Raw genomic sequence first — 22,073 nt, forward strand, 5'->3', positions numbered from 1 at the left:
TTAAGAATATCGAACTACACAACACTTTATTTAAAAACATATGGCACATGTGACAGGAACACAATATGATTTCATTTTTTGCCGTCTATTTTGCTGTTCCACAGCTGTGAATGCTCCTCGGATGTCTGCTTAAAAATAAGAAAATGATACGAGTGTTGTGTGTCCAAGTATAGTTTGTTTTCATATTCTTTTCATGTTACCATATACAAGCAATGGACAATAATATCACATAAACTTCCTCTAAACAGTTCAAGTCATGCATATGGTGTTCTTGCAGGTAACTGCAAAAAAATTATTCAGAACAAATAACGAACGTCTAATGGACATCCACTAGCCACCGTTTTGGCACTGGACATCTGAACCTTAAGTGGATGTCTATCAAATGCCCAGAGTAGTTACTTGACACTGCAGTAGAAGACACAACCACAACAATTATTCTTGCCTCTACATCATAAAGATACAGCCATTGAAGGAGTGTCCAAAGACAATGCATGTTTCAGGTTTTTGTCAAGCTCACCTAATGATTCCAATTTTCTCTTTAGGCGAGATACCAAATCTTTGGAAATGTGTGCCGCATCCAATATTGGAGTGGGCAACCTCAGCATTTCCTTGTGGCAAGACAAAGCCACCTCAATGTCATATACAAGTGCCTCCCTGCTGAAGTAAGCAACACTTCGTTCCGCTGCAGGAACTTCAAGCATATCTATTCTGCGTACCAAGACAGCTTCAAGCATCTTGCAAAAGTCTGCCATATTCATGCCAAAATGAGCTCTGAGCATTGCCTGTAAAAAGAAATGACACCTCATGAGCCACTGATGCATAGCAGTTTGAAGAAAAGCATGCGCCAAGGAAATTCACAAAGTTAATATGACATGTTTTATGACATGCTTCTACGATGAAGTGGCTTAACTCACAATGTGGTTGCATTTTGTTACATTTGTATTTCTTGAACAATGCATTTTTAATTTCGACTTCATGTCCCACTATTTCCAGACAATATTTTCTTGTATATTTAATTTCGTTGTGCTTGCTTTTGTATTTATCATCCGTTCCCTCTGTAATGCCAAATTGTACCCCAAAGATATAAATAAATAGCCTTTGACCTACCACATAACATAGCGTGCGTTTATATTAGACATGCTCAAGGTAATCTGCTTTGAAAAAAGGACCACACAGTGGAGTATGCACGTGATCAATTGATGCATGGCTTCTATATAAACTGCTTGCAGAACACGGACATAAGAGAACAGCAAGAAAACAAAACGTCCAGCCCAAATAATATAAGGCTGTATGTCAGAGATGTCAGTAGTAGCCAGACTATGGCAAAGATAATGAGCAGAGCTATGCTGCTGTAGTGCATAACAAAAGCAAGCAAGCTCCTTGCAGTGAGTTGCTTCCGCTTGCTTCATATATTGGTAATCCTGAAACTAATATAAACAACCTTTACTTCTTTGTTTCGTGTTGAATTTCTGAAATAATTTGGGGACACTAAAGTATGCAGCTCACTACAGAGAGATGGCTGATAACCACAGATGACCTGGGGGCAACAATCAGTAAACCACACGTGTAGGTCTCAATGCAGCTAGTCGTATAACTAGCAAATTTGGATTTCATTTTTACGATAAAAAACAGCGCTAAGGGGCGGTGCACGACACAAGACACTGTGCAAAATGACCGGCAACTAAATAACTTCTGTTCATTTTCGAATCAAGCAGAAATTAATAAAAACCCCCACACGAAAAGAACTTGACAGTATCATTTACTGCGCAATATGCAAGCCAATCGCCAATAGCAAGCGAATAGCTGGGCAAATGTACTTTTTCTTATATGAGACTCCATTGCACAACGTCCACTCCAAAACATTTCACAATTTTTTTCATTCATGCGACAGGTGCTGTGCATGAGACCACTGCTAGTCTGCTTTTTGCAAGAGAAGCCCTCTGGCTTTCATGAAGTGTTGTGGCCTTTTGCCTTTTGATTAACCTTTCACAAACACTTTTGAGCAGATGCTCTGGGTACCTACATAATGCAAGTCTGTTTGCATGGTTCTTAAAGCCTTCTGTTGGTACATGCAAACAGGAGCTATTCAGTGCTGAATCCAAGCACGATAAAATAATGCTGCTCCTGATTATCTTGAAGAGCCTGGATTGGCAGTCAAGAAGAGGTTGAACTTCCTCAAGTTGCACAACCAGCGTATGCAATAGGTCCAAGCAGTGGATTTCATTTCATTGGGCACTTCTTAAGTGAGATCAAGTCCTGCTCCTGCTTAGTGAACCAACATTTCTTCTATGTATTTAGTGAACTCCCATGACAATCAGCATTATAGTAATAATGCAGCAAAGGAGCTGCAACCTGACATATGTGACAACACTGAAGCACTCTAGTTCTGTTTGGCATATAATTCCTCAAAGTTCGACCAGCATCAAAAACAGAGGCCTCCAGCAGTACAAAAAGCAGCGGAGCGGACAGCACTTAGTGTAGCACTAGCAGTTTTACGAGCGCTTTCTGCCTAGAGCCACCAGACAACCTGTCTTAATGCTGGGGCTGACAAGCTGCTTCTTTGAGTTTAGGTCCTCTTGCTAAGCCTTGATAAGCTCTTCCCAAAGCAGCACTATCTTGACGAGAACCTTAGGGAGAAACAAGATGGACACTGCACTGGTGTATTTGAGGGAAAAATTTCTGCTTTCTACATTCCTCTCATGACAAAGGAGGTAGTTGCCTCACCACCACACCTTCCTGACCAGTGATGTGCCATTCACCGGCACTCACGACACCACCACACACAACCTGCATGACGTCTTCACTTACCTGGCAATGCTCCTGAAATCCATCTGTGTCTCCAAAAGCAGATATTTCCTCTTGGACATCAATTAATGCAATCATTAAATTTATCATTACTGTTCTAATATTGCAAGCATTAAAGAAATTATGGTTGATAGAAATTGTGTCATCCTGAAATGTTTAAAAGAGGATGCAACCATTAGATAGTGCAAAACAACCTCACATTGCACACACTACATACACTACAGAAAGTGATAGAGATGGTATCTTAAATGATGCAAAGGTTCCAGGCGGTCGCATTAAATGATGCGGTGTCTACATACCAAGTGTTTCAGGTAAGCCTGCCAGTAATTTAAAAAAAAAGGCTTTTTGATATAAAAACTTGGTTTTTGTATCATAGCAATATCAATGCTGGGGACGTCACAAAAATTTAAATCATATTAACTAGTAACCTGGTTAAGAAATCCTAATAGTTAACCTTTTAACTATGAATGATAGGCACCTGGTTACAATTTGAGATTTGTAGCTCACCATTTGAGTAACAATATTATTTTTTAGAATTTTGCAAACGTGTTCATCTTTGGCACTGTGACTCAATATATTTTGGCGCTTTCACACACGGTTTGAAAATTAAACTGAAGCGGTAAGTGCACGGTGACGCTCACCTGTGCATGTCGCTTTGTGCCAATTGCTTTGAGCCGTAAAAACTGCATGCAGTTGTTGAAGTTGCAGCTGCAGCTTAGGACAAAAAGTGCACTTTCTAAGCATTAAATGCTTTTAGCTCCCACTGTCAGCGCGCCACGAGCGACCTTGCCACCCGAACGAACTAGAACATCAAGGTGAACCTAAACGAACTTTGGCAAAGCTTTTAGTCCACCTGGTGCTAAGTGCTGCACTCCCGCCGGAGCAGCGCATGCATCAATAATAGCGCCTCGACGGTCCTGTGATGGGCGAACCTATCGCAAGGAGCGCAAAGGAGGCTGCTTTGTTCTGCAGCCAGAGAGGTGCAAGCACAGGCCTGGCGGCACTTCATAAGCATTTCACAGCGCCCCGTCTTTCGGAGGCGGTGACAGCGGCGTTAGCCGCGGCGATGTGTGTGTGTGTGTGTGCCTGTGAAAACACTTGAACATAATCAATCGAGGTTATTTGGGTGGGCCATAATTACAGGATCTCCCAGCGTTCTGTTCAGCCCGTGCTGGCACCATCCCCTCTTCTTTGGCATGTGGTGAGTGCTAGTCGCGTGGGTCGCCATGAGGGCGATCTACATGGGGTGAACTTTCACGGCGAACTTCGCGTGGCAAGTGCGGTGGACGCCGATGCACTGTCGTCATGCTGCACCATATACGTCGAAAAACAGGCGGCTACTGCCGCGAATTCAGTGTTGATAGAAATGGCGTGGTTCTATATACTCAGTAAAATGCTGAAAATAACAGCTTCGCATTTACAATTAAGCCGTTATTTAGTTCATTCCCGACAAAGCGGACAAATTATTCGTTACGACCCCTTTCTGAACCAAAATTGTTAACCTGTTTGAACTGAGCCTCCCGCACATTTCGACGCTGCAACGGGGCTTACTAAGCCCCTTCCAAGTGCACATCCCTCAGAAAGCGGGGCGTCAGGCCAGGGGACTCTTGTACCCATTCATGTCCGGCGGTGGGTTTCTAAATAACCGCCTCCAGCAGCTGAGGCAGATGTCCAAGCAGCTAGGCCACCTGTCACCTGCCATCCTCTGCCGCTTTCCGTCTCCCTATTCTCCCCTAAAAGTAAAGAGAAAATTTCCCCTCTCCACTTTACCACCTGCCAACAGAGGCACCTGGCCTACGATGACGGCGCAAAACTAAGGAACAAGCTAATAAGAGCTAACGCACTGAACACAATGTGCAACCAATTAGCAGCAACTTCAAAAAAAAAAAAAGGGCAGTGCTAAGCTTCGCTGCTGAGCACATAAATTTCCGGCGAGAGCCAGTTTAATGCGTGCTGTGCTGTTGCTTTTCTTTTTTTCTTACGTAGTGCAGAGCAGCTGCAGTAAACACAGGCCCACCAAACTGTGTTAAGTAAACAATAAAGTCAGGTGATATTTTGCAACTTCATTCTTTTGTTTTCGTGAACGGCAGGGCCTTCTCTGCGGTGACAACTAAATGACTGCTTTGTTGCTGAAAGCGGTGGCGGGTGTGACCTTCATCGGCCACAGCACTAGTATAACTGCTTCTCTTAGCTCCAGGATTTGGCCGCGCGAAGGTTGTGGCGTTGTGCCAAGTCTGGCTCCTACCATCAGAGGTTCCATAGCACAAAACAACGAAGGAGTAAGATACAAGCGTTCCTTCGTTTTTTCGCGCTATGGCCATCATCACCATCAGCCTAACTACGCTCACTGCAGGACAAAAGCCTCTCTCATATCTCTCCAATTTACCTCGTCCTGTTTCAGCTGCGACCCCCCTATCCCGGCAGACTTTTTAATCTCATCTCTCCACTCACTTTCTGCCGCCCCTTGCTATGCTTGCCTTCTCATGGTATGCAGTGCGTTACCCTTAACGATCAACAGTTATCTTGCCTTCGCATCACATGCCCTGCCCAAGCCTATGTATTCTTCTTGATTTCGATTCGGATGCCATTAACCCGCCTTCATTCCCTGACCCACTCTGCTCTTATCCGGTCTCTTAACATTACACCTGTCATTTTCCTTTCCATAGTTCACTGCGTTAACCTCAATTTAAGTTGAACCCTTTTTATTAGCCTCCACATCTCTGCCCCACATGTGAGCCCCAATGCTGTTATGCAGGGTGCTTCGCTTATGATGTTCTGCAATTTTTAAAATAATCTTAATTTTAAATTTTAAAATAAAATTTAAAATTTTCAATTTTTTTAATTTCAAAAATGCAGTTACTCTCAGCATTGTGGCCCCACAAATTTTGGCTACATCGTGCCAAAATTCATGTGATTTCGAAAACCTTGCCAGCAAAGGAACCTCTCTAGTGCACGTAACTTCAAAATAGCCAAAATTTGTCGTGCCACAGTGCCGAGGATAACTTCGTTTTCGAAATTATAAAAACTGATATGGATATTACTTATGGTGCACTACACGCCTCTCAATAAATAAGGAGACTAAAAGTAATAGTTAAAAAGCTAACTATTCAATATTATTTAATAGAAATATTAGTTAAGCAGCCTACTAGTTACCACATCTTAGCTGTATTTTGATGTGCTATACCACTTATAATGCTAAGCTGAGAAAAGCACTTTCCTAACTCAAACAGCATATTTTTAAAACTTGCACAATATCTTATGTGAAATGACCAGTACACTTTTCTCTTGACAGATATTGATAAACTGCCATTAATGATCTGAGAGTGCCTGCCAAATGCACTCCAACCCATTCTTATTCTTCTAGTTATTTTACTCACGTGGCCCAGATCTGTGGTCACTGCATGCCCAAAGCAGTACCGCTTCTAGCACCTCATTACCAATTATAAACAGCTCTTCCCTTCCAAGACTGTTGACGATTACTTTAGTTTTCTGCATGGTAATTTTTAGACCTGTCATTCTACTTGGTCGGCCTCAGCCATTGCTCATGCTTTGCAGTTCATCCTCCGAGGCAATGTCATCAGCGAACTGCAGATTACCAAGGTATTCGCCATTAACTCTTATCCCTAACGGTTCCCAATCCAGGTCTCTGATTATCTCCTTTATACAGGTGGTAATAAGCACTGTAGAAATCATGTCTCCCTGCCTGATGCCCTTCTAACTGGAATTTTATTGCTGTCTTTATGGAGGACTATGGTGGATAAGCAGCCGTAACAGGCGTCTTCCAGTATTTTACATAAGGCTCTTTTACACCCTGATTCCGCAATGCCTGCATGCCTGCTGATGTTTTGACTGAGTCAAATGCTTTCCCGTATTCTATGAAGGCTATATATAGGGGTTGGTTATCTTCCCCACTACGGTACATCATATGAATTACCCATTAGCCTGAAGCCTCACCCTCCCAATACCTGCTTCTCCTCAGTTCTACCGTATCTTAGCCATGTGCTTCTCCTTTGTTACTTTAAGCCGCGCTATGGCTCTGGCGATGAGCCAGCTAGGTCGTCGGCTTACACTGAAGCTTGGCTCATGAGGGGGAGGGGGCTCGTAAGATGGCTCTTGCTGTAAATGTTTTTTTTTTAACCTAATCTGCAAAAGTGTCTCACCAGGTTATGCACTTGGTGGTACCAGAGGCTTGGAACAAATATTATTTCTCCAGGATTCTGGATTACTGTCAAGTACAAGGGGCTGCATCCAGGTTCTTGAACGTTTGGTGCCACAACAGCATCTTGCACGCTCTGTTCGTAAAGTGTGTTGATATCATATGGCAGCGAGTTCCTTTTTCCTCTCGTATGGCCCTTCCGTGGAGGAAAGAGGTACCATAGCTTCTTCCCACAGATGTTGGCAGACCAACTAAAAGACTTGAACACATCTGTGTGTAAAGGTGTCCTAGTATGAAAACAGAGAAGAAATGTATGAAGCAGGGCATGGTCAACAAGAGCAAAGCAGCTGCCAGCATACAACGCTACACTTATGCTATCAGAGAAAAAAACAACGCTGTTTTGTGCGTTAGCCAGTCTCTTCTTCAGGAACAGGAAATTGAAAAAAGGCAACTGGAGCATTCAAGTTATCAGGTACAGTGGCAACGTTTCAAAGAGAGATAGTACTCATAATTACAAACAAACAAATAGAAAGCATCCAGGACTTCATAATGCTTCAAGGTTACAGAGGGCATATGCTAAAAAGGGAAAGCACATGTGATGTCAACTTTGTTTTGCTGTGGTTACTCTGCACCAAAGCAAACACAGTAACATTATTTTATTTTATTTATACATATTATTATCTTTGTTGCAAAATCTTAGGAGGGGTCGGCACACACGATATAAATGTAAACTAATGCCGAAACAATAGTTTCCCCCCTTTTGCCATATCATGCAAGCAACTTACCATGATCCTTTTGGCCCCATGTAAACGAAGCGAAAGTCATCCGTTACGTCCGTTCTCGAATCCCAAAACTCATTAAGCCAGTCAGAAGTGAAATATTTAGGCGTAGTATAAGCGCCATAGGTTGGGAAATCTCTGCAGACAAAAACGGCGAAGTAAACAGCACGTTTTGCAGAACGACATCACGGTGAATCATCAAGACATCAAGTCGTAACATCACATCGGTCGAACGTTTCTAGCGACTCACCTGGTAAAATGCCAGTCCTTGAGGTACAGACACGAGTCTGAAGTATAATCGTGCCCAGACTCAATAAGCTCTCGCCAGTAGTCGACATACTCTGAAAACGCCACGTCGAAACAGGACGGGGAATCGTACCGTCTTATGCTGCAGTCGGAGACAGGCACAGTTGATGATCCTAAAAAACCAATGTTCGTGTTATTTGCCCGGATTCACAGCCTTTGTGATCACATGACTCACCGAACGACGACTTCAGGAACTCAAGTTTCGGACGACCAGTACTGTCAACCCATTCGTGACGACTTTTCCAGTCACTTGTGTGATGCGGCGACAAAACACACGGCTTATTTGCGAGAACATATTGCAGGAAGAACTCATCGTAGGAGACGTCCGGGCCAAGATAATCAACTTTGTGAACATTTTTATCCGAATGCCAGGTATCATACGTCGATTGCAGCTGGTCCACGATAGCAGTAAGTTCGTCGGCGTACGAACCCATATTCCAGCTTCAACTCTGGGGGTTGCGACGACGGGCGAAGACCCCGTCTCAGTGTTCCTTTATACCGCGCTTATGCAGCCTGTCGAATGTATGCTCTTTGACGTACGCACCAACTCCACCAGTTCCAGCAGGCTTTCGCACCTTCCGCGCGGCTCCCGCACGCTTTCGTAGGCCATTGCACGCCACCGTATCCAAAACACTAGCCGCAATAGATTCCACCGCCATTGCGCAGCTATAAAATTCAAATAATTCGATGATTGCAAATCATCGCTCCTTGACAAATATATTTCATGCCAATCTTGGATTACTAAGAATAAGACTCGAACAATTTTTCGCTAACTTTTTCTCTCTAATGTCAATTATACCTGTTACGGAAACCCTACCCTGTTACGGTACCAAGTGCTGGCTTTGCTGGTATCAACTAACGAACAAAGGTAACAAGACTAGCAAGAGGGGCGAAACCATAGAGTGTTTTGATTGGAGAACGTTTCGATTCGCAAAGGTTGCAGGTTTTTAGGGCACGGGATCAGCGGGACCACATGCTGCAAGCACACCGCTAACTCTGCTCTTCCCAACTTCCCTGTTTAGCCCCAGATACCCGAGAAAAAAGTTAGCCAATCGGAGTGCTCGCTTTTGAGGCGACACTCCTGAATCCCTGAAGACGGCAGCGACGGCAGTAGCGCTCCAGCAGCATCTGTGTGTGTTTTGCCGTACTGCGGGATTTTAGACGGCTGGGGAATTTCGTTTATTTCACAAGTTTTTCCTGGCCTGCGGCGTGATATGTTCTTCCTTGACTTGCACAGAACGTTATGAACGGAAGTTTACCGCATGGTCAAAAGATATTGAAAGAGATTGGTAGCTCGACGAATGCAACTAAAGAAGGTCAGTCTTCTCTTGCGCTGATATTTCATTTTGAGCGCTTGAGTGAGCTACGCCGTTCACGCGTATCGTTTGTCGCTTCTAGATATTCATTTGTACGCTGAGCACCTAGGAATCATTCTGCCCGATGAGCAAGATCTGCTTTGGATTGCTCAGGCCGGTCTTGAGGTGTCGCTGCCGCCACCGTGGTGTCCCGTGTAAGTTGAGTGTTTTATGCCTGCAGTACCAGTAAACGTGTTCCTTCATCATCTTGAAGTTATGCATCATTGCGCGGAAGCCGGTAACGTGCCCAAAATAAGTAGTAATGTGTTGAGTACCGTCGATGATTAAATTACGCACTGCGTGAACTGTTGTGGTGATCTTTTTTCCCTTTTAATTTGCAAGCTTTACTAAATTAAAAACTTTATCGGGTCATAACAGCCCTCATGCACGTATGTGGATTCAGTCCTGCTTCGTACAATGTCACTCACCTGAGCAATTTTCATCATCAATAGTTGCATTCTGAACATTGGTGCTATTTGCTTAATTTGGCCCGCGTTTTGCTTTTTATTTTTTCATGTCTGCTGCAGGGAAGATCCTCAGGGAAGGATTTACTATTACAATTCGGTTACAAAAGAGGCCAAATGGGAGCATCCCCTGGATTCTTACTACAAAGCTATGGTCAAGAAGGAGAGACTCAAGGCAAGCTCACGTGCCGCTGCTACAGAGTCAAACTTAGAAGACAGCGGGGCTTCACTGGTAAGCACTTCTTAGCTGCTGCATTGTGCAGCAAATTGTGCAGGCACACAAGCCTATGCATAAATAGTATGTGCAAATGGTGTATATGTTGGAGAATATTTTCGCATTGCCCTTTGTATGCTCAAACATATTCCAAGATGCACATTGCTACAGAACAGGCAGTACTTTTTTCACCATTTCCACCTGAGGCATGTGAAACATATGTTTCAGATGTCATCCCTAGACGACATCCCACCGCTATCATCATTTGCCAGAGCATCAGTATGTAGCCAAGCTTTACTGTATCTGATGACATCATTTCAGCCTGGTTTGCATTTACTAAGCTGTACCCTCTCATTCCAGAATGCTGATCAAACTGTTGTTCACTTTTCACATCCCAAGAAAATACAAAAAACTATCCTCTCAAAGTCTTGTCCAACCAACCTTCACATACTCTCTGTGAATGCGGGACCTTTAATTAAGGTAAGCAAGCGAATATGTCACAATTGTCAGATATTTTCCATTATTGCCCATTATATTTTTTGCAGAGTTATCCTGTCTTTTGGTTATTCAGTGCAGATTCCATCTTTGCGACCAAGTCGTGAACAAATCGTGCATTGCCCTTAGTGGCAGTTTACAAGAGTGTAAGATGCCGTGCTCTTTAGTTGGAAACCCACACTCTTGTAAACTGCCAGTAAGGGCAATGCATGATTTGGTCGGCAACCTTGTGAAGTGCTGTTCCATGAAAATACATAGCAAAATGTGCCTTTGTCAGGGGTGAAATTGCTGTCATTTGCCCATTGCATAAACGCTACGTGCTGCTGCTAATGGGAGTTTTTTTTTTTTTTATTGAATGGTGCCAAAGCTGCACCAAAATCCATTCTAACAACTGGAGCCGATGCTAGGTAACAGGAGCTATTGGCTCACGCATGAGCACAGCTCATTGGTTTGTGAGGCTGATGTGTGACAAAATGAGTGATCGATGGAATCCAAGCACAACTCACTTTCACATGCTTTTTCACGTGTTAGGTCCCTTCTGGATAGGCAGTGCCATTCATTATGTAGCAAAAAAACTATACTTCAGTTTTAGATTGTTTTTTTTTTTTTGTCAGCGTGTGTGGGGGTAGTCTCAAACTCCTCGTGAAACATCTCAATGTGCAGTGATTACGGTGAGCATGGCGTCCAAGGTGGCACCCTCGTCTTGCACCGACCCTGCTCAGCAACAGTGGTATTCTCATGATTATGCAGCATTGACACTTGACTTTGTAGGTGCAAGTGACAGCTTTGTGAGTAAGGAAGGATGTCAATCGTCCGATTTCAGATCAGACAGAAATGACTACTCCGCTTAGCCCGGACTATTGGCAGATGCCCTTTCATAACCTTCGTTTTTGCTGTTGCTGAAGAAAATTTGCTGGTTTTCGAGCTTCTATGAAGGTACCGGGCACGTTCTGAACGATTCCATGCCATCAGCGGTCAAGTGGATAGAGTTTGCTCCTAGGCAGGCAGAGGTCAGCCTTGGAACTGCAATGTGGAGTACCCAAAGCGCTTCGCATTAGCAGTTTACTTTTTTAATTATTTTTTTACTGATCGAAAGTTGAGCATAGAGAGTTATCTAAATTTGGATACTCATTTCTGACATAGAAGAATAAAAATCTAGAATATGCATTTTATCTAGATTGTTTTTGTTTTTTTTGTCAGCGTGTGTGGGGGTAGTTTCAAACTCCTCGCGAAACATCTCAATGCCCTTTCGTAACCTTCGTTTTTGCTGTTGCTGAGAAAATTTGCTGGTTTCCGAGCCTCTATGAAGGTACCGGGCACGTTCTGAATAGAAGAATAAAAATCTGGAATATGCATTTTATCTTTACTATTTTCTGACTAACTATTTGTTTATATTGTTGGTAATTTTTGTGCGAGGCCCAAATTTTGCCAGTCAAAGATTTTTTTTTTTTGTCATAAGCAATGCATGTCCTGTTTTTTTCTTTATGCCATTAGAAAGAGAGCTATATTTGGTACACTGTGATGTGCTGCGGTAAAGCAGGATTTTAAAATTTACTGATGAATAGTTGTCTTATGGACACAACCCTGAAATTGACTGCTTTCCAGTAGTGAGGAAACAGTTAAGGACCATCAGTTGTCTTGCCTTCACATTACATGCCATGTTCATGCCCATGCCCATTTCTCCTTGATTTGCTCCCTTTGTGTTTGTTCCCCCACTCTCTTAACATTACACGTGTCATTTTGCTTTCCATAGCTCACTGTGCTGTCCTTTACCACTTGTTACATCCCAAATTGACTGCTTATAATCAACGTCAAAGGTTGTTGAGTTGGCTGTAATTTGAAGGTGCCGGCATTACATGAGCACTGAATCCTTGTTGGGCTGTGCACATTGCTGCTCAAAAAACACTCTCACTGTGGCTTTTGTTGACAATTTCATGCTTGTAGGTGAGCTTGCTTCATGGGGGAAAGAAGGAAAACGCTTGCTTGCTTGACTGTGCACTTGCAACTTGCATTTCCTTAACCAGCGGCCGGACACAGATTCAGAGTCTCACACTGCCACACTGCAAAATCAAGACACGCATCCCGACGTGAAAGAGCTGCTGGCGCAGAAGCAGGCCCTCGAGTTTGAGTTGGAGCGACTGAAACGGGAAGTGCAGAAGTACCAGCGAATCAGAGACCAGCTGAAGGCATCTGCCAAGCAAGAGTTGATCCAACTGGGGGCAACTTCACTCGCATGCAGGACACGAAACCACAAGCAAACCGTTGTCACCAATGAAAAGCAGGGCCAGCACTCGCAAGATAAGGCGCCTTCAACACCAGGGTGAGCACCTCGCTACCAAACTCTTGCTGCTGCATGGCACAAGTGGTGTGGCAGCGTTTGCCAGCAGTTGTGGTAGCAAGGCCAAAGGTCGAGCAAATATTAAATTTGTACCTTTTCATTGACCTGAAAGCTGGTTCTGATATTGCTACCCCACACACCTGATGCTACTGCACTACTTCTCAATGCTTGATCATTCTGAATTACAAGTGTGGGATGAGGTTGGTGACTGAGCCCATGTGCTGGGTGCAGTGATCCACCTGGAATGAAGGCCAAGGATGAGAGCGGCAAGCCAGGAAGGACAGCATCTGTGGGCAGTCCATCTCGCCGCTCCTCGCTGGGCCACAAGGACCTTCTGAGACTCAGTCAACGCCTTGCTCACCTACGTCATCGACACCTCCAGCTGTCTCTCCATGCTGCTCAGCAAGTTGCCGAGGATGCTCTTGCTAGGTAGCACAATCAAATTATATGATCTGCACTATCAAGAGGTCATCAGTGTGGGTTCCTGTGTGCTTGTGGAAAAGAAAGAATTGTCAATTACTTTTAGTTGCTTTAGTTGTTTAATAGTTTTGCTCTGTTTTTCAGTGTTTAATTTCACTTTTTTACTATTGCAATTTTTTTGTTCAAAAGGAGCATAATCTCATTCTCAGTTTCACAGATTTTTGGAATTATGTGGATGCAGTGCAACACAATAAGATTTTATTTGTGTTATTACATGGTGCAGGAAAACTGCAGTTGGTTTGGTTTTTGGGGAAAGGAAATGGCGCATTATCTGTCTCATATATTGGCGGACACCTGAACCCTGTAAGGGAAGGTATAAAGGAGGGAGTGACAGAATAAGAAAGGAAGAAAAAGGTCCCGTAGTGGAGGGCTTGGGCGATGTCAGTGCACGTTAAAGATCCCCAGGTGGTCGAAATTATTCCGGAAATCTGCAGAAAAAGCTGTTGACGGGACAGCTGGACAGGGCTGCAGGCCTCCTCATTGGCAGTTTTCGTAGTGGAAACTGTGTCTTGATGACAGCAAAAGAAAAATTAAAGTTGAGTAAATGCAAAATACCAGGTGTGCTACATGACAAAGAAAAAAAGAATCTATAAATGACTAGATTTCACCTCTGAAAACATGCAAAGACGACTTACAATCAAAATTATAACACACTAAATTTTGAAGATCACACCTTGTGTTAAATTGCAACACACTGTCATGTTGCACGTTGTTGTCTTCATTAATCTCCATCTGTGTGCAAAAGTCACGAAAGGAAAGGAAACTCGCATAACTGGCTCCCTGGGTCAGTGGACGCCTGAATTGCACATTGGGCTACATGGTGGTAGTGACAGAGAGATGTGTGCTGCTTTTCATTTTCATTGACAGTGTTTTGGCAAGAATGCGGAACTGGAGCAATAGGCCACTAGCTTTTATCCGAGTCATTGGTGTTGATGTCATGAAGTCGGTTGATTTTGAGGAAAGGAAAGGCACGTAACTGGCTCCCTGGGTCAGTGGAAACGTCAGCCATGCTTTCATGTATTTGGCCTTGGTGTCCACCTGCAAAAACCTGCTTTCACACAATATTCTGTACTTGGTTGTGCTAAACCGCCAGCAAATTTTTTTTTTTTGCTGGATTCACTTGCCTTGAGCCGCCGTGGTGGCTCGGTGGTTATGGTGCTCGGCTGCTGACCCGAAAGATGCGGGTTTGATCCCGGCCGCAGCAATCTCATTTCGATGAAGCCAAAATGCTAGAGGCATGCATACTGTGTGATATCAGTGCACGTTAAAGAACCCTAGGTGGTGGAAATTTCCGCAGCCCAACACAACGGCACCCCTCATGGCCTATGTTGCTTTGGGATGTTAAACCCCTAAAAACTAAATAATCACTAGCCTTGATGAGACAAGTAGCTGACTATAGAGCTGCAAGTTGTCACTCTTGCTGAATGCACATGCTGCGTCACTGGTAGAGCAAGCTCCAGGAAAAGAGCTACATTATTGTCGGACGGAAGAAGCACATCAAACGCCTATTTCGTCGAGGTGACTGGAGGAGCAGGCCAGTATATAATTGGCATGCATGCACATTGCACAGGTCTTGGCAGCAGGGTGCTCACTACAAGATAGTGCTGGCATGCATCTCAGCTGCCATCTCCGTGGCCCTTAGACTTTTGCTTGCAACAGTATGTCATGCTTGAAACTTGGCGAAGTTTGGAAATTAAGTGGCAAGCAAAAAAACGAAGCCACTGTGTTAAAACAAAAAAAAGGCCGAGAGCCTTTACCCCTCATGTTACCATAGCTGAAGCACTTGAAAACACCGGCGTCAAATAATTTACGCTGTGCTTAGTGTCAGGAGTCTTCAGACACTTTAAACTTATTAAGCCTGAGCAAATTTCCACTGCCAGGCACTATCAGGTTTCTCTGTTTCCGGATATGTTTCTTGTCTTATTCTAATGCAGTTACGCAGTGCCCCACACTACTGGCTCAGAGTTTACCAGCAAGGACCTGGTTGTGTCGTCCATAAAGGTGGGTTTTCTTCCAGCGCCTTGTGACCACTGCTGACTGACTTTTATTTGCTACAGCTTGTGCCACCCTCTTCTTCCACTGACCTTGTTCCTCATCGACCGGCAAGGGCACTGACTGATGTGCCACATTCACAGATGGAAGCCACTCATGGCAATTCTTCATCACAATGTAAGCATGCTTTGACGTTTTCAAGCTCTTTTCGCACGTTATGGCATGCCCTTAATCTAACTATATCATGGGCAGAACCTTCCAGTATGTGCAAGCAGCACTCGAGAGGTATAGCTGAGCTGTCTCCCAAAGCTCACCTGGTTTCATGGCTACTCAAAAGTGCAGGCAATCTACCTCCAGCTTCACTCCAAATGGCCATCAGCCATGATATGAAGTTGTGTGCGTTATGTTTCCTGGAGATCTTTGGCTACTGCTGCATTTGCTATTTCATTCACTGCTGGACCCCAGTCAATTGAAGTTTAAATGCTTTGAAACAATTGTCCATAGCAGACTCTGCAATAGCCCCCTATAAAATCTGCACTATAGTGTTGTGTGCTTTCTTTGCGACACATGCGCAGTAGAGTCTTGGCATGTGTATACTGAGGGTGTCAGTGTTAAGAGTACTACTAAGGCCATGCCACGTGCTATCTCTCCACTTTCGCCTCTGAAGATTGGAAATCGCACACATCTCAGCTGCAAGATGCAAGGCCTTCTCAGCAGTGGTCTCGAGCAGAGTGGACTGCCAAGCTTTCACAGCTGCGTTGGAACCTGAGAGAGTGCGAACTCCAGCAGCTGCTCATCAAGTAGCTGCCCCTACACTGTCAAAACCTGTCAGGTGGCCCCTCCACTTACTCATTCTAGACAGGAGGGCATGGCTCAATACAGAACAAGTACAGGTGGTAAAGTATCACAAAAGCTGCAAAACAACTTGTATTTCTGTGCACATCCACGAGTAAGAGTAACAGACCACATCCTCCTGTGTAAAAGTGGTTTTGCACTCAAAGGAGCAATTTCATTTGTGCAGTTTATGCTTGTAGTGAAATTTACTCCCTGAATCAATGTTACTGTTGTGACAATTGTTGTCAATTGGGATGCAAATGGAGTTCATAGTGGGAGGGAGTGGTCTTTTACATACATTCGATGGGAGCACAGAAAACTTCTCAGGATCTCTACTTGAAACAGGATACTCATTTTTGATGCACATGTAAAATTTAGCGCACTAGTCTGAAAAATGTTGGAGCCATGTAGCACGCTGTGCTAGTATTTGTGCACTGTGAAGCACGCTTTAAAATGAACTACATAATACATTTCAAGCAAGGCGCTTGTGATGGTTACTGAGAACCTCTTATCTCTGTAAACTAGCTGCACATGCCATCTGTATGCGATGTTCATGTACAGACACGAGCAGACTTGGGTGGAGCACACGTGTGGTGCTTTCCATAGCAAAGGAAACCACGTGGACATGCAACTGACTGCTATGCCCTTATCAGAGCAACAACACTGGAATTTCAGCATACCGCTCTGGCCAGCACTCTAGAAAAGTCTGCTCATGTTTGTACGTGCGAGTGCAGCAAAGTAAAGTACTTCCTCTCTCATTTAGAAGTGCAGAGGTGCCCCAGCTAAGCTGTTGTCATTCATTGTTGTTGCTAAGGTGTTTTGAGAAAAGGATTGCACAGTGAACAACAGAACGTGCAAAACAGTGTTGTCAGTATTGGCTGCCTTGATTTCTTCAACCACTTCAAATGTACCGCACCAAAATCAATGTCGGGAGGACATGTCCACAAATGCTTTCACTGCATTCCTTTCTACATTTACTCACAGTGCCGTGTCCCTATTTCTAACAGCAAGCCCTGCTGTGAACCCACATTCGTTGTTGTAACAAGGCTAGCATCACACTGAACTTTTCAGCTACTTTGTTTTATATGCGGCCTTATATTGGAGACTAGTAGTTATGCATGTGAACATCAAAATTTTTTCTGATTGGGTCCAGTAATTTCCAAGATCTATATCCAAGTGTTGAGAATTTTATACATGGCCAACCAGAATGTGTGGCCGAGGACCGGTTTGCCACCTGCTGCGATTGTTGCTTGCATTGAACAGAAGAAGGTTGTAGGTTACTGCAGTCATTTCTTTTTTCTTCAGGGCAAGAGCAAAAATTCTGGGAGTCGTTTCTGGCTCCTTTTCTTCTGTATGGTTCACCGTGTAGTGAGTGTAATGCTTATAACAGCAGTGTTTACAGCGTGCCTGCAAACCTAAATGCATGTGGGCAGAAAGACTGTCGGCCTTGAAAGTACTGCACGCTATGCTACAGGAGGTACACTGAGAGCAGTTGGAGGATGGAGTAATGGAACTGTGGAGGTTTACTCAAAATTTGACAAATTCCCAATGGCTGGCCAGGTCTGGATGTACTCACCAACTCCTCCAGAGTCAGGATTTTTTTCTGCCTGTAGCTAGTTCTTCAGCGGGCAGTGTGCTTCATTCCTTTAGCACCCTTTGCACATGCTTTCACAGCCTGCACAGCTGAATGGAAGCCTTGTAGTCCCATTTCTGGTCACATTTTCATTGTTTCAGCACGATGCACACTGTGCTACTCAGCATTCTTGCTATCTGGCTGCCTTGTCCCTGTGAGTGTAAATTCTTGCTGCTGTTTCTGTTCAAGGAGTAGGAGCATAAAAGGCCAGTAAAAATTGTCTGCAGCAAAGCAGGGCCTTTGCCTGTCTCATGGCACCTTCTTGCGATACACTGTGAAGGTACTATCAGAAGCACACTGAGAACTGGCTGCAAGAGTCTGGGTGGTGGCATTTACTTCCACCACAAGGCATGGCCACTGCAACTACACCGACGAGCTCTGGTACTGCGGGAACTGCTGAGCAGTGCATGTGCAGCATGCACTGCTCAGCACTTTTTTTTATCACTGCACGGTGCTGCAGAGAGTTTGCCCAGTGTGAAGGGTACTGCAGTTCCTCAGCGCAGCTAATGATCTGAACCAGGGCAGACATAATCATCGTCGAGTCCACTTGTACCATTCCATGCGAGCAGCAGCCCTCAGTTCTACAACTGAAGTACTGAGATTAGCGGTGTCATTTTTCCCATCGTCTAACAGCGCACAAAAACACCAGAACACTTTGAAGGAACGACATGGAGCGCTCTTGTACGTGTCGTTCCTTCGAAGTGTTGCGGTATTTTTGTGCGCTGTTTGACGATGAAAAAAAAAAATAGAGTACCAACTGGCCGAATGTTCTACCCTGTGGTGTCAGTCATTTCTAGAGATTACCCTGCTCCTCGCAAGCTTAAAAGAAATGTGAAGACATACGATGGCCAGATTATTCTTGCAGCTTAGTATATAGTGTGTACTTGCTCAACTGATCCATGTCCCAAACATTAGTACCTCAGTGAAGTGTTAGCACAGAAATAGAATTTTCAGATTCATTTGCTTATTCCGTTACTCTCAGCTTCTAGTATACCCACTTTGCAAAAGACCTGAAAAGTGTTTGTGCAGAGGTTTGCATTTAGATGGTTGCTGAAGTCAAGGTAGCTTGGGAAGTGCCTTGAAATGTGAACATTGATATGCAGGCTATGTGCTGGTAGTGGTACCGAATTTTATTCTGCCAAATGCTGTGCTGGTTCGGTTAGTCTACATTACACTGAAGCTGTTCGTATTGCAGAAAGAAATGTTATACTGACTGAAGGTTGTATTGCATAGTATACATGGGGACAACATTAGCACCAGCCAGATTTCTTTTTTATGCGATGCATACATTAGTGTTGGAAATCTACTGTAGCAGCAATATTACACCTTTGCCAACATGAAATAGTAATGCCCACAGAATGCATGCACCCAACAATCTTAGGCATCCGTGTCCAAAGTCAAGTGTGTGTGTTCCATAGTGAAAACTGACATACCCTCAATATGCTTTTGCCAGATGTGAAACTCCATAATTGTTGTTCTCTGCTGCTTGCTCAGATCCAAGGAAAAAAAAAATTGTGTTTATTTTTTTTCCCTCACTGCCACCTGATAGATGTCTTGATGTTTGAAGTCTGGTGCTAGTCATTTTAACGAAGTTTGTTGCTGTAATAAAGGATATAAAGTGGTTGGCATTTAGCTTTATTCGATCCGAAGAATGTGCACTTCACATTCTCGTATGACTAACACCACGACCTCGCAATACAGATTTTCTTGTTTTTTTGAGGTAGAAGAACTGCTTAAAGTGAAGGAAACAGAAGGAAGTTTAATGTGGAAGGTGGAAGGTAATACGTAGTGGAAGATTCCTTAATTGAAGCCCTCGACAACTCATGCCTTTTGCTCTTTCTTGATCTTCTTGTCAGCCAGCTTGAGGGACACCCAGGTGTTCAGCTGTGATGCACGAAGCTTAGACCAAATAACATGGTCGCTCATTGCCAAAATCTGTGCAGCAGCCAAGGCTGCTGCTTCTGGAAATATGACAGTTGTACAACCCAAACCTGAAAAAAAGAAGTAGAGTTTAGTTGTGCTCCGAATAAAGCACACATAAGAGCCACCGTTTAGAATGCTGGTGAAAAAAACGTGACACAAGAAGGGGAAAAAAAAAAACTGCTGCATCATCATTGAGAGTAGTTAGTACTAAAGAGCAGAGAGGACAAGGATGCATTACTGGTGTGATTGCAACATTTCAATATAGGCTTTCTGAGGTAAGAATGGTTTTCCCAGCAGAGCAGAGTCAATGGTGGTGGACATCATGAAATAGGTGAGACCTGTTAATTAGCAATATGGCTGACTGTATATCTAATGCTGAAATTTTATGTAATACAACTACTTGCAATGCTGCAAATCTGTCACTGGCTTGAAACAAACGCATCACATTTTAGATTTTCAAAAACAGTTCTGTGCACACTTCAGCCATGCAATACTCAGCCACAATTCGTTGCACAACAGAGATGGTCTAGGGGTAGAGCATGCAATCAATTTTGTATGCAGGAAGTGCTTGGAACCTCTGTCGCTGGGAATCCTACAGTTTTTACAATTGGTACAGGCACCCCTAGGCCATATGCTCGGCATTATCAGGGGTGAAACACTTAAAGGTGGCACCCAATGTGGCATGTGGTGCCACATGCATCTGAAGGCTTTATGAGAAGTACTGCAATGTTATGGCTTTTGAGGAACGAGGCTCATGCATGTTTTCTATCTTCCAAACTGCTGCCGATTGTGGAAAATATTTTTCAGTACATATAATATGCTGCAATTAACTTCATGGTGTATACAAGTCATTTCAGCTGTTCCTGGAGATCAGGAATAGCAGATGGGGTGAGGTGGTGGCTTAGATTCCCCCTTGAGCCCATCTTTTTACAAACCTTTATGCATACGGGATCACTTCCCCTCTGAGAGTAAATCTGCACTCAGGGGCACAACATTACCCCAACAGGGCGGCCGACCCACAGGGCTACTATAATTTATTATCCTGAAGCCTCTATTTCTGCTTCACAAGGGGAAAAGCTGTTCCAGCTGTAGACTTACCCGATGGCAGCCTCAGTGAAGACCAAACATCATGTGCGCCCCACTCTCCCGACACTGGTGGGCAGTTGATTACTGGGTACACGGTGTTGCCAGACGTCACTGGGCCCAAACCATTGCTTCTGCCAGCAACGCTAACAAACACTGTTGGTATCCCTTCACCTGAAATTCAGACCAGAAACAAAGTGTGAATGCCCCTTCTGCTTATCACATTGCCAGACGTGCTCTGTGCACAATCACAACATTGGGTTGGGCAACAACTGTTGAGCAGGCGTCATCCTTATCTCTATCAATTTTCTTCAGACTCCAAATTACGAAGCTATCACTTATTACCTGAACATAACGACTCATTTTAATTTGCATTTTTATGGCTTGTGGGGTTTAGCATCAAAAAGCGACTCAGACTATGAGGGACGCCGTAGTGAAGGGCTTCGGATAATTTCGACCACATAGGGTTCTTAACGTGCACTGACATTGCACAGTACACGGGCCTCTAGCATTTCACCTCTATCGCAATGCGATCGCCGCTGCAGAGATCAAACCCACGCCTTTCGGGCTAGCAGGGTGCGTCCGCACAGGCATGCATGTTGGTCCATGATGTGACTCGCAGGCTGCATAGGCTGCTCGTTGATGGCCAATGTTTCGAATTTTGTAGGCTAGAAGATTTCAAGGTATCCATATTTCATTATGGAGGCATTTCGAGATAAGCAGTGGCAAACACACTGTGCCTATGCATGAAGGAAAGGTTTAACGAATATTTCGAGATTATGGAGTAAGAGCTAACAACGGTCTATAGTAATGCCCTGTACCAGACGCAGGTAGTCTTAAGGAGAAAGTTCCTACTATAATGAGCACCTGTAACATTTTGCAAGCTGAACCATGAGCAAATGTTTGAAAGACATTGTAGTATACCTCACTGATGAACAATAAAGACAAGAAAGTACAAGCTGGTATAGCAGAGTGGTATCCCAGCACAATGTCAATAAAAACTGCTGCACTACAGGCAGTTGCACGAACACCCAAGAAAACTTGCCACTTTCGTGCTTTTTGCCAACCAGTTTTTCTGGGGCTTAATTAGAATGACTGATCACCTTATCCCTGCAGTATGATACACTGATCTAGCAATTAAAAATTTCGAAGTTTTGGTTGGGAGGTTAGTGAGAGTCTTCCACACTAGGATACCTTACTTGCCATCAACTCCAAA

The 22,073-nt window shown here is 44.0% G+C and overlaps 3 protein-coding genes across 9 annotated transcripts in view; 1 reads left to right on the forward strand and 2 right to left on the reverse strand.

The window, feature by feature from the left end:
- Positions 1-8,860, reverse strand: JMJD4 (jumonji domain containing 4). Its single transcript, XM_077662553.1, has 6 exons — positions 8,222-8,860; positions 7,991-8,159; positions 7,747-7,878; positions 6,966-7,248; positions 2,809-2,952; positions 1-782 (listed from the first exon to the last, which is right to left on the reverse strand). Exons 1-6 carry the CDS (start codon positions 8,478-8,480, stop codon positions 450-452), a joined length of 1,320 nt encoding a protein of 439 aa, XP_077518679.1. The 5' UTR covers positions 8,481-8,860; the 3' UTR covers positions 1-449.
- On the forward strand, positions 8,848-19,479 carry Cep164 (centrosomal protein 164). 7 transcript variants are annotated; one of them, XM_077662552.1, is made up of 12 exons: positions 8,867-8,914; positions 9,075-9,176; positions 9,284-9,362; positions 9,445-9,556; positions 9,929-10,097; positions 10,308-10,358; positions 10,440-10,559; positions 12,599-12,894; positions 13,144-13,341; positions 15,327-15,393; positions 15,450-15,561; positions 16,052-19,479. In XM_077662552.1, the coding sequence occupies exons 3-12, from the start codon at positions 9,290-9,292 to the stop codon at positions 16,186-16,188; spliced, it is 1,335 nt and encodes a 444-aa protein (XP_077518678.1). In that variant the 5' UTR covers positions 8,867-8,914; positions 9,075-9,176; positions 9,284-9,289; the 3' UTR covers positions 16,189-19,479. The 7 variants fall into 7 exon arrangements, 5 of the variants coding, with proteins under 5 accessions (XP_077518677.1, XP_077518676.1, XP_077518678.1 ...); XM_077662551.1 differs by lacking the exon at positions 9,075-9,176 and having other exon boundaries at positions 8,848-8,914; XM_077662550.1 differs by lacking the exon at positions 9,075-9,176 and having other exon boundaries at positions 8,862-8,914; positions 16,075-19,479.
- Paics (PAICS bifunctional enzyme) overlaps positions 19,471-22,073 on the reverse strand; it is a 26,505-nt gene continuing 23,902 nt past the window's right edge. Inside the window, exons 7-8 of the mRNA XM_077662554.1 lie at positions 20,873-21,031; positions 19,471-19,842 (exon numbers count right to left, since the gene is read on the reverse strand). Of these exons, the coding sequence (XP_077518680.1) occupies positions 19,673-19,842; positions 20,873-21,031 (329 nt within the window). The 3' untranslated portion in view covers positions 19,471-19,672. The remainder of the gene's footprint in view (positions 19,843-20,872; positions 21,032-22,073) is intronic.

The sequence above is a fragment of the Amblyomma americanum genome, chromosome 4 (assembly GCF_052857255.1).
Source record: "Amblyomma americanum isolate KBUSLIRL-KWMA chromosome 4, ASM5285725v1, whole genome shotgun sequence".
NCBI classification, from domain to species: Eukaryota; Metazoa; Arthropoda; class Arachnida; order Ixodida; family Ixodidae; genus Amblyomma; species Amblyomma americanum.